The following is a 12,748-nucleotide window of genomic DNA, read 5'->3' as shown; positions in this document are numbered from 1 at the left end:
TATGATGTAATTTTGTAGTTGAACCGGACCTTTCAGACGAAAAGTTCGGTGGTCGGTGACAGTATGGACAGGCCTTTAAGTTAAAGGTAAAACCACTCATTTTCAATATTGAACTATATCATTAATATCATTTTGAGTTGTTATGTGGAAATAAGAAAATAGTCCACTTTTTAATTTTGACCGAGTAACAGACATTAGAAGACAATGCCTTATTCAGAGTTATGTGGTTATATTTAGCCTAAAATACTAAGACTAAAAGACTAAGGCTAATCCCAAAAGACTAAGACTAAAATGTTTCGATATTAGACTAGACAAAAACAATTTCAGAAGACTAAAACAAGATTAAGACTAAATGGTGTGTTATTCAAAAGACTAAGACTAAATCAAAATGTGCTGACAAAATGAACACTGCAGCAGGGACACAGCCCTGCGTGGGCCTTGAAAAAATGACATGAGACATGAGACTCCACTATAGCCAAGAAGAGACAGACATGGACCACCCGTTAATCATGTCATGGTCCACTAGTGTTCCATGGACCACAAGTTTAGAAACAAGTTGTATCTGACAGCAGTTGTTACTGGGACTGGTAAGTAGGAGGTCAAGAACTTCCACAGAAAAGCTGTGTGTAATCTCAAGAAGGAGGAGTGATAATAGATTGCCTCAGTTATCATTATTAGGAATTGTGCCCATGTAATAAGGTGTGTCTGCTCACTCATATGTAAGTTACAAAACAGTTTGTCAGGCTGGATAAAAAAAAAAAAAAATGCTCATTATGTAAGAACGTGTCCATGAGCAATTGGTTGAGAAATTGGTCTTATAAAGGGTTATGTGTATTTTAGTTCTAATAACTATTATCATACTGTACATCAGGGTTCCCCAATTAGTTTTCCCCAAGGGCCGAATTATGTCTAGGGTACCAAGCCGAGGGCCACAACATTGCAGGGGAGACGGCGGCGTTTCCGCTACTCCAGCGACTGCGACAGTTCAGATATCGTCGTTGTTGGGTGAAAATCTTGTATGTCCAAAACCATTCGTTTTGCATTTATCATTTTAAAAATTATTTAAACTAGTGAAAACAGCCGCCGCGAGGCGTTGTGTGCTTGTAGATCTGCTGTTTTCACTACTTTTGTGCGACGGCCTTGGATGATTTGCGAAAGAACGTACAAATTTGGAGATACGAGATTTCCAGCCGACAATGACGATATACTAGTGTTGTTGCTGCTCTTATACCACCATTATTACTGGGGTTGGTGTGGGCCAGACAGTAGCCCCCCGCGGGCCGCAAATGGCCTGCGGGCCTCCTATTGGGGAACCCTGCTGTACATGGCTATTAGCGGATTTAATGCATTATAGACATGTCACGCATAGCAAACGTTACCGTCCTGGGTTCACAGTCAGTTGAAAACCCCTGACCTACTGTACAATTAAGCACAGCGCGTCATGAGCTGCCCCATCTTACTGTTAAAACTCTCCAGAGGTACTCCTGTACTCCTGTGGCATTTTACAAACTGGAATAGTATCTCATATTATTTGAGTGAAATAGAAATAAACGAATTTCCTAGTTTCCTAGCTTTCCTTTTTATTTACACACACACACACACACACACACACACACACGCACGCACGCACACACACACACACACACACACACACACACACACACACACACACACACACACCCCTACCTGTATATGGTTTCAGCCACCCCAACTTTCAGCACATGTTCCAGTAGGGGAGGAGAACTTTTGAACTTTATTTAGATTTTAGTTTTGATGTGATAATACTTCATACATACTACATTGGTAAATACATTTCTTGGTAAGGATTTCCCCCCCTAATTTGTATAATATTTCCTGACTATCACGTGGCAGCCCTGTTTTAACTTTTAACTATTTTCTTTTCTTCTCCACAGTACCTCCCAGTAATAATGAATTTATGTCTTATTGGTTTCAAAATAAATCACCTGAAAGCTTTAAAAAAAGGTTAATTATAACTGAAATATATAATATGGGACCAATAGCAATACTGGACCAATACTAATACATGCTTATAACCAATGCTTTAACATAATTGTATCACTTGACTATGATTTATATATGCTAATTAGATTCCTGGATCACCAAAACATGGGGTTAGACATCAAAATGATTTGTCTATGATGAATAATAAAGGAGTAATGGTCTTTTAACTCATTTGTAGCCAATCCCGAGAATACTCGTGAAAAATACTCGAGTATTTAGAGTGCCGATACTCGCGAAAAGTACTATATTACTGTAACACCGGTTCTCCTACCCTGTAGCTGCGCGGAAGGTCCTGGCACGATCGCCCTCGCCGATTCATCATCATCACGGATCCACGTGCACAAAATAGTAATCCCATAACATGGAGGCAGACGGGGAATCTCATCTTTAATGTCCATTATCTCCAAACAACACTTTTAAAGGGGAGGATGGCAGTAGATTCTCGCTACATAACATAATAACAAAGGGATCGATCGGCCATTTTAGAAAGCACATGGTGTGACGACCGCTTCCGTTGTATGACGTCATGACGTCAAACCGGAAGTGTTTACGCAATGGCCTTCTGGCCTTCAAAATAAGAGAACGGTGGCGGATGAAGGCTGCGAGCGGCACGCTGGACATTTTAATCTGTTAATTTCTGGAGTTTAAAATGAGTTAAGGAACTAGCGGCGGCCATTTTGAAAATGAGAATTTCTAGTGGTCAGATTTTGGTAAACTTTTAAGTACAACTATACTCCAATAAACCACTGTGAAACCTTTTGTTGCAATTTGTTTTGGGTCAACCTATATCTTCACCCACCTAATAATATAAACTATTAAAAAAAAAAAAACTATGAAAAAGTCCACCATAGTGTTATAAGAGTAAAAATAGCAGATCTACAGGCTCCCAACGCGTTGAGATATGATGATATTCCTGTGCTTGTAGATTGGCTATTTTGTTTTATTTTTTTAAGAAACTGTTTTGGACACATATGGTTCTGTATCATTCAGTATATCAGCCAGTTTGAGATCGTGGGAGCGAGCATAGACCATATTCACATGGTGGCCATCTTGCTATTAAGTCAATGAAGTTGCCACCCTATAGGTGCAGTTTTCAATGCAAATTTCAAACATGGCCGCCAGGTGAATATGGTCAATTGAACTGGCTTGCAGCGAGATGCGCTGCGGTCTGGGGGCAGACCGCCCTGTCTTTGATGCAAAATATGACAGGGCTCACGTGGGTAACACTACGTTTTAATCGTAATTAACAAGACTATTTCACAGAAATGTTAACAGAACACACAGCACTACAGGGGAATTATGTGAAATTATTAACTGTTTTAAATCTGCTGGCCCTGGCGGTTTTAAAAGTACCTCCGGGCCACCGGGCCATTTATAATGTCGACCCCTGGATTAGGTCACGTATTGTAAGACCTTACAAGACCATACAACATGGTCGCATATTCCGTCCAGTCACCAATTACACACACACACACACACACACACACACACACACACACACACACACACACACACACACACACACACGCACGCACACACACACACACACACACACACACACACACACACGCAGCAGCAGATGTGGTTGTTTGTGGCTGAGGATGTCGAGGCGGATGTTTGAAAAGGAAGCACACACATGCATGCCTCCACATACACTCGTCGGCCACGCACGTACAGTACAGTGTACAGTACACGCACGCCCGTAAACAGACACATTGCAGGCAAAGAAAAACATGCCCAAAACAGGCACAAACATTCTCTGGACTTGCTGACAGATCTTCACAGGCACCGACACTGTACACAGATGACGAGCATCCATGTGTAGTTGTCACGCGCGTAAACACAAGCAAGGGCCTCAGTGTTTGCGTGCATATTGCTAAATGGGGGAGATGAACATGGGCATGACACTTATGGACTTACTGTGCTATTTTGTATCTTTACAGACTGATGAGCAAGCTATGTTGGAGGACACTGAGGTGGCCTTGATTGACCTGGAGAAGGTCACTTTCTACTTCCGTCAGTTTGAAGGGGAGCCTCTGGTGGCAAGTATGTACACTACAGCACAACAAGCTGATTCATCTGTCTGCTAACCAAAGGTGTCTTCATACAGGATCTTAAATATTGTCTCCTCTCCTCCCCTCCTCCTATTGTCTGTGCCCAGACATGCCCATCTCATACCAGGTGGAGGGCACTCGGCAGGCCCTGAAGGTTTGCTTCTACCTGGAGAGCTTCTACTTCTCCCAGCTGCCTCAGCGGCTGAAGAACGGAGGTGGCTTCAAAATCTACCCGGTGCTCTTCACCCAAGGTACAGTGAAGAGGATTGACTTTATGAAGGCCGCTGAAATGAAAGGGGCTTAAACTCAGACTGACCCCCCCCTCTCTCTCTCTCTCTCTCTCTCTCTCTCTCTCTCTCCCCCAGCCCTGGAGAGTATGGAGGGGTACTATTATCGGGACAATGTGTCAGTGGAGGAGTATCAGGCTCAGATCAATGCCGCCTCGCTGGAAAAGGTCAAGCAGTACTACAAGAGACTGAGGTATGGCATACTGTGCATACTGTACCGCACACACATGCAAACAGCCAAACGCTATACTGTACATTCTCTTTGGTGTGGTTTCAGGGAGACAAGCAGATGCTCCTTGCTTATTTGATGAATTGACCCAGGCACACCTGCTATGATGAAGGAGAAACAGCTAGTGATCCAATGTATTTTTATTTACATTAAAGAGGAAACGCCCATCCTGCTGCCTTGGGTTTAGAACACGCTGCAGGGCCGCCAGGGACAAGCTGGCCATTGGGAAAAGCGGGACAACTCCCGAACGGCCGGTTCATTCCCGGCCCGGTCATTAGGAAAAAAATCAAACCTCGGTTCGAAGTGGAGCGGTGAATCTGAGCAGCTATACCGTGTGTGTGTGTGTGTGTGTGTGTGTGTGTGTGTGTGTGTGTGTGTGTGTGTGTGTGTGTGTGTGTGTGTGTGTGTGTGTGTGTGTGTGTGTGTGTGTGTGTGTGTGTGTGTGTGTGTGTGTGTGTGTGTGTGTGTGCGCCTGCACAACAGCGCCCCTCCTTTAACTTGTGTGGCCACTTAAGGTATTGCCAGGCTACAGACATAGCCAGCCACATAGCCACATAGCCAGCCACAGACATACCTGTCTATTGGGAGCGCTTTCACCGCTCCAAAAATCTAAATAAAATGTCGGCCTTCGTTCCATTTTGGGGGCTGGGCTGCCAACAAAGTAAATCGTCACTGTCGGGCAGAAACCTCGTATCTCTTTCGCAAAGCAAAGCCCTGCTTCACCATACAAGGCTGTTGCACAAAAGTAGTGAAAACAGCAGATCTACAAGCACACAACGCCTCGCACCGCGAGGCGTTGTGTGCTTGTAGATCGGCTGTTTTCACTAGTTTAAATCATTTTTAAAATGATAAATACAAAACAAACGGTTTTGGACATACAAGGTTTCCACCTGACAATGACGAAATATAACTCATGTACAGTAATTGGCCCACTGGCTTGTCACGTCATGATCTGAAACGTCAAATCTTTAGTAGCAGCAGCGCTATAGTAGAGAGATCTCTCTCTCTATAGCGCGCAATGAGGGCCTCTCCAACTATTTTTCCCGGGCTGAATCAGGGGCCCAGCACGTCCCTGAGGGCCGCAGAGTGATTGGCTAAAAGGGACACAGCGGGAGTGTTTGATGATCGAGAGAGAGAGAGCGTGCAGCAAGGTGGCACAGTGACTGGTAGTGAGGGAAGAAGTACTCAAATGTTTTACTTACGTGAAAGTATCAATACCATGACGTAGAAATACTCTCCTAAGTAAAAGTCCAGTATTCAAAATGTACTAGAAAATACAAAGATATTAGCATAAAAATATACTTAAAGTACCAAAAGTAAGTATTATGCAGACTATTCCATTTCACAAGTTTTCAAAATGTATCCACAAGTTTCCACGGGAGTTTACTGGAGACTATCAGGACCAAACTTCCGGGTTTAACAGCAGACATACAAGCTCACGTCGCGTCGCAGATGCAACCCGTTGTGAGCTTGTAAATCGGCGGCGGAACCTCGGTGCAGACGTTTGCGCAATGCACTATGGGGCGTAGGAAACTCGTGGATAAGAATCTTATAAATGGCAGATCTAGCGCATCGTGAGCGTGTAGCCAAAGTATATGGGCTGAAGTGGCGAATGTCATTTTTGTAATAATTGAAAATCTACAAATCTTCAAATAACGGTAGTGGAGTAAAATATTTGCCTCTGAGATGTTGTGAAGTAGAAGTAAAAGATCGGAAATACTCCAGTAAAGTAAAAAATACTTGCACTTATACTTACGTAGTTACTTTCCACTACTGGTGATTTGGTGAGAGTGGCGCAGCACGCCGTGGGGGGGGGGGGGGGGGGGGTCTGATGAAGTGTTTCAGCGGGAGCTGTCACTTCACGCCCCATTGGTTTGACACTCACCTGCGACGCCTCCCTGATTGGCCAGGCGACTCGGGCGAGGCTGACCTAATGAGGTGGAAATAGAAATTGGAGAGCTGCGCGTTCCCTCATGCCCACAGCTGTCGAATCAATGAGAGGATGATGGAGTCATACGTCGCCTACAATATGCCTGAATATTAACATTTGCTGTTAAACAGAAAGCACAGCGGCGCTCATTTTTAGAGCCGGACCCACGTTTAAACTGTCTCTTATAGGAAGCGAAGGCATAGCAGAAACTACATGATTTTACTTATTGTGTTTGCTGGTGGGAAGTTTGCATGAGACCATTCTGAGAAAGTAACTTATTGAATTAGTGAATAAGAAGTTGTTGCATCCATTTGAATTTTACTTACAAAAGCGTTTTGTACAGCTCTATTTTTAATCATTTGGGTTATTTCAAGAATACAGTGTGGCTTTACACACACGCACGCACGCACGCACGCACGCACGCACGCACGCACGCACGCACGCACGCACGCACGCACGCACGCACGCACGCACGCACGCACGCACACACGCACACACACACACACACACACACACACACACACACACACACAGATGCTCGGCCACATGGGAAAGGTGAGCCTCTGGTTGAAGGTGAGAGAACAAATAAGAGTCAGTATTATTGTTCAGCTAGTACCCATTTTCTTTTTCACAAGTTAAAGATATTTTGGCCATTTTAGCCTTTGACGTTGACAGTGGAGAAACACAGGACACAGCAAAAGGTCCATCCGGCTGGGAATCAAACTTGGTACCGGCTTGGTATAGCATTGCACCCTGACCACATGGCTATCAGGCTGCCCCAATTTTAGCAGAAGTTGACCATGAAACTTAATGTAACTCTGTAAGAGATCCTCACCCCTTAACTATTCATATCCTGGGGTGCACCAAATTCTATAGTGCTAAAAATAGCCATCTGAGTGAATGAAAATAATCTGTCTTGCATGCGTCATGAGAGGTGTGGGGGGTCATTTAATGACGTGTTTGCAGACCAGTGGGTATGGGATACTTCATGTTCATCCTCTGAAATGTCACCCCTCTAATTAAGATACCACCGAGAGGTAGGGGTGGGTGTGTGTGTGTGTGTGTGTGTGTGTGTGTGTGTGTGTGTGTGTGTGTGTGTGTGTGTGTGTGTGTGTGTGTGTGTGTGTGTGTGTCTGTGTGTGTGTGTGTGTGTGTGTGTGTGTGTGTGTGTGTGTGTGTGTGTGTGTGCGCGCGCGCGCGCTGCAATCATTTCATATTAATTGACTTTCCCACACCATGCCATTGTGAAATAGCGCCCAGCCCAGCACTATGCCTGTGTGCTACAGTACTTCCATTTGAAATGCAATGAACATTTAGCATTGTGTGGTGTGATGCAGTGAGGCGACCCACCTGGCCTGCACATCAGCATACCGTCACTGTGGAAATCTTGTATATCGTTGTTGTTGGGTGGAAACCTTTTATGTCCAAAAGTGTTCATTTTGTATTTTACACTTTAAAAATCTATCGATCTCACACGGCACCTCGTACCGCAAAGGCTTTGTGTGCTTGTAGATCTGCTATTTTCGCTAGTTTTGTGCAACAGTCTTGTATGATGAAGCAGGGCTTTACTTTACCAAAAAATGTACAAAGTTGAGACTTGGAGATGCGAGGTTTCTGCCCGACAGTGAAGATATACTTTTAGACAACTTTTAAAAGAATCTGTGTTCCAATGGATCCAGTTTTGTTTTTAGTAATTATTTACCTAAGCTCTTCTTAAAAGGATCCCTGGCTAATACGACAAATATGCCTTAATACATTATAATTGTCCTCGACTATAACTACAATGTAAAATTAAAAACCTTAAATATTTTATTTCTTCTAGAAATAGCTAATCTTTCACTCAATAGGGGAAATGGCTGTCGCAAGTTGATGAATTCATAAATGTCATGTGTGATCTATCCCTATGGAATTTATGGCATGCATGTGCAAAAAAACAAAAAACAAAACACAAACACATTTGAAATATTGATTTGATGCTCATATTAACCATAGGAAGTATTACGTTTGTTTTTATTTGCACATGCATGCCATACATTCTGTAGGGATAGATCACACATGACATTTATGACATCATCAACTCTGCGACAGGCATTTCCCCTATTGAGTGAAACATTAGCTATTTCTAGAAAAAAAAAAAAATTAGGTGTTTTTAATTTTACATTGTTGTTAAAGAGGACACTTATAATGTATTAAGGCATATTTGTCGTATTAGCCAGGGATCCCTTTAATATTTATAAAACCAACACACAAAATGAACCACTTGAACTTTCCAAAATAGTGCACATAGCATGTCTACAAGCGAGAACGAGAACAAGGAATCAGAGAAAAAGGCGATTCTGTGAAAGAAAGAAACATGAAGCGGATGGAGCGGCGGTTTGGGAAGGCCCTGCCCTAACTAGGGTTTAGAACACTCAGCAGGGCCACAGAGTGATTGGCTAAAAGAGACACAGCGGGAATGTTTGACGATTGAAAGAGAGAGAGCAAGCACATGTTTTCCTTGAGTAAAAGTATCAATACCATGACAGCAGTGATGAGTTAATTAGTTAGTTTGTTTGTTAATAAAGTAATAACTGCGAGTCTGCGACCGAAGGCCAAGAACCAATGTCAACTCTGCATGTGCCCAGTACCTACATGTGTGCATGCAGGCAAGGCACAATGTGCATGGTGTGCACGTGAGCACCTTCGTATAGTTTGACCTGAGCAGAAAAGGCCTAATTGAATTGACAGCAGAGGCTCCAGCAGTAACAGGGAGCAGATGTGCGCTGACAGCCCAGATTAGGGGGCCTGGCCAGGGGTGTGTGTCGGAGAGGTGGATTGCTTCAGGACCGTGGCTGGCTGCAGAGAAATGAGGCTCTGTGCTTCTTCTCAATCAGTGAGACACACAATAGTCACACAGAAGTCTCTGTCTTGCAACACAGCCTACGTGTTTTTGCCAAGTTCTTCTCGCTCCTCGCTATATGTTCTCGAACTGACACTGGTCTGACAAATTCTTCCACATGCCTACGGTCCAGTGGTTTAAAATCCCTTGGTTTAGAGTGTTTCATTGAATACTACACCTTTTTTCAGTGCTATCTCCGTGCTGTGATCTGTCCTCTCCTCTGTAATGCTCAACACTGGATGGTACCATAAAATAGCAGCCAGGAGAATGAGACTTGCAGGACACTGCCAAAGACACCAAGAGCTGCCAGCCAGGAAACTGGTGCTGTGGGAACCAACACATGGGCACCGGTCACGAGGACGTCCCACACTAACATATGTGGATGTACTCAAGAATGACGCAGGAGCGCAAAGCACCAACGAGCTGGCTGGATGTATGGAGAACCGGGATGACTGGAAGCGACGATGGAAGGCTCGCCTGAGGAAGACCAAGAGAGAGAGATGCCTATTATTTTAGCGTGCTATTGTTCCAGGAAAATAAGGGCTGTAGTTACTAGTTTCAATTAGCTTGAAATCCTCGCCAATGATGTCATATGCAGGTACATTTTCTTTTTTTTTTAAGATTTGTTTTTGGGCTTTTATGCTTTCATTGGATAGTACAGTAGACTGACAGGAAACGGGGGAGAGATGGGGAGAGACATGCGGCAAAGGTCGTCCGAATCGGGAATCGAACCAGCGACGCCGCCAGGCATCAATGCCTATATGGTATGCGCTTAGACCAGTAGGCCACCGGGCGCCCCGCAGGTACATTTTCAAACTATGCACAGCACAGTGTAGTACAGTTAAGTATAGTGTACAGTTTGAAAGTAGTGACAGATAGCACAATGACAAGATACAGTAGTGTATACCAGTAAGACTCCCTAATCGGGAGATAAGCGACCGTTGGTCGCTTATCTCCACAAATAGGCCAAAAGTTTGTTTTACCAATTATCAAGACACACGGGCAGTTGACAGTTTGCCATGGTTACTCATTGAAGTTGAATCTCCATATATGGAGATAACCTACGCATCACACTAAGTCTGACCTCACCAGCCCATATTTGGGCATGAGCAACTTATGTCTCCATATATGGAGATATGATGACATCACACAGTCCTCAGCCGATGATGTGGTGTGATGTCATACAATACACAAACGAGCCCTACAGTATAAAGGGGCAATTCTTGCCAGGAAAGAAGCATTTCTTCGACTCAGACCTTATCACCAGGGTTGGCTTATAGCAGCTGTCGGTAGGACCATATATGGATTCTGTTAGTGTGGATCTCCTAACAGGGCATCATCTGGGATACAATCCCTTTTATGCCCATATATGGAGATCCCTAACAGAATCCCTTTCATGCCCATATATGGAGATCCCTAACAGAATCCCTTTTATGCCCATATATGGAGATCCCTAACAGCATCCCTTTTATGCCCATATATGGAGATCACTAACAGCTAACAGAATCCCTTTTATGCCCATATATGGAGATCCCTAACAGAATCCCTTTTATGCCCATATATGGAGATCCCTAACAGAATCCCTTTTATGCCCATATATGGAGATCCTAACAGAATCCCTTTTATGCCCATATATGGAGATCCCTAACAGAATCCCTTGTATGCCCATATATGGAGATCCCTAACAGAATCCCTTTTATGCCCATATATGGAGATCCCTAACAGAATCCCTTTTATGCCCATATATTATGGAGAAATCCCTGCTCTGAGTATCTGACATCAGTGTGATGTCACCTGTTTATGCCCATATATGGAGATCCCTGCTCTGCGTATCTGGTTGCTATGGTAAACAGTTGGTTGCTAGGGTAAAAAAACATGGTTGCTATGGTAAACAGTTGGTTGCTAGGGTAAACAGTTGGTTGCTAGGGTAAAACCATGGTTGCTAAGGTGGTTGCTAACGTACACTAACAGACCAGCAACAACAGACTGTTGCCACAGCAACGTACACAAAGGTTTGTGTACACATGTGGTGTGATGTCATACTGATGCGGAGATATGAGCAGGGCAAAGGTGTGACGTGTGACGTGTGACGGACGGACGGACGGACGGCCGGTGGAGGTTTTCATAGTAAACTGCTCCCTGACGGTCGCAATCATAGCCAATATACTGTAATATGGCAAGTTTTACAGTCCTCTGTAGACTGCACATACCAGTAAGACTCCCTAATCGGGAGATAAGCGACCGTTGGTCGCTTATCTCCACAAATAGGCCAAAAGTTTGTTTTACCAATTATCAAGACATACGGGCAGTTGACAGTTTGCCATGGTTACTCATTGAAGTTGAATCTCCATATATGTAGACATAAGTTACTCATACCATAGCAACCATGTTTTTTACAGGGCCTGGGATTGATGACATCAGAAATCTCCATATATGGGCATGAAAGGGATTTTGTTTCTGGAAATATGTCTGTGGGGTGCCACATTTGGAATAAAACACTTACATCACACATCTGGATATCCATACAGCCCATCTAGTTTGCCTGTGTCCATTTATGCCCATATATCTGATGACATTGGGACAATGATCTCCATATATGGGCATAAAACTTATGTTAATTAGTAAAGCCTGGGGATCTCCATATATGGGCATGAGGGGTACCCTAAAAGGGCATCATCTGGGAATAGCAAATATAGTTATCCTAGAAAGTGAAAATCTTACATCAAAGGCCATAACTACCTACCTACCACCATACTGCATTCCTCATTAAACTACCTACCAGTAAGATGCCTATAGGGAGAAAAGCAAAGGGCGAGGTTGCACCATTTCTTGGTCTTCTGGCCAGTGATGTATATCGGACCATTTAACCATATATGGAGACATCTGGTACCCAAAGATATTCACAGATATGGGCTTAATATTGATGACATAAGGGATCTCCATATATGGGCGTAAAAGGGATTTGGTTCCCCTGGCATCACAGGGATCTCCATATATGGGCATAAAATGGATTTGGTTACCCTGGCAACACGGGGATCTCCATATCTCCATATATGGGCATAAAAGGGATTTGGTTCCCCTGGCATCACAGGGATCTCCATATATGGGCATAAAAGGGATTTGGTTCCCCTGACATTACAGTGATGTCAGTGGCTGGTTCTACAGAGGGGATCTCCATTTATGGGCATAAAAGGGAATGTATGTATGATGATGTCAGATATCATAGACGTCATAGGACTTTCACATAACGAATAACTGAGTAAGCATGTAAACCCGTAAAATCTATATTTGGGCATGGCTGATTTATGACCTCATCATGATGACACGAGCAAACACAGCTGAATTGTA

At 43.7% G+C, this 12,748-nt stretch overlaps 1 protein-coding gene across 1 annotated transcript in view; it reads left to right on the top strand.

Moving 5' to 3' along the window:
* The window catches only part of prex2 (phosphatidylinositol-3,4,5-trisphosphate-dependent Rac exchange factor 2), a gene marked incomplete at its 5' end in the record, with an annotated part of 212,214 nt that overhangs the window by 160,634 nt on the left and 38,832 nt on the right, over positions 1 to 12,748 (top strand). Inside the window, 3 exons of the mRNA XM_080751545.1 lie at positions 3,966 to 4,068; positions 4,184 to 4,327; positions 4,442 to 4,556. Of these exons, the coding sequence (XP_080607671.1) occupies positions 3,966 to 4,068; positions 4,184 to 4,327; positions 4,442 to 4,556 (362 nt within the window). The remainder of the gene's footprint in view (positions 1 to 3,965; positions 4,069 to 4,183; positions 4,328 to 4,441; positions 4,557 to 12,748) is intronic.

The sequence above is a fragment of the Nannobrachium achirus genome (assembly GCF_963921795.1).
Source record: "Nannobrachium achirus genome assembly, chromosome: 21".
NCBI classification, from domain to species: Eukaryota; Metazoa; Chordata; class Actinopteri; order Myctophiformes; family Myctophidae; genus Nannobrachium; species Nannobrachium achirus.
The sequence above is the reverse complement of the archived record's forward strand: the minus strand, read 5'-3'. Positions and strand labels throughout refer to the sequence as shown.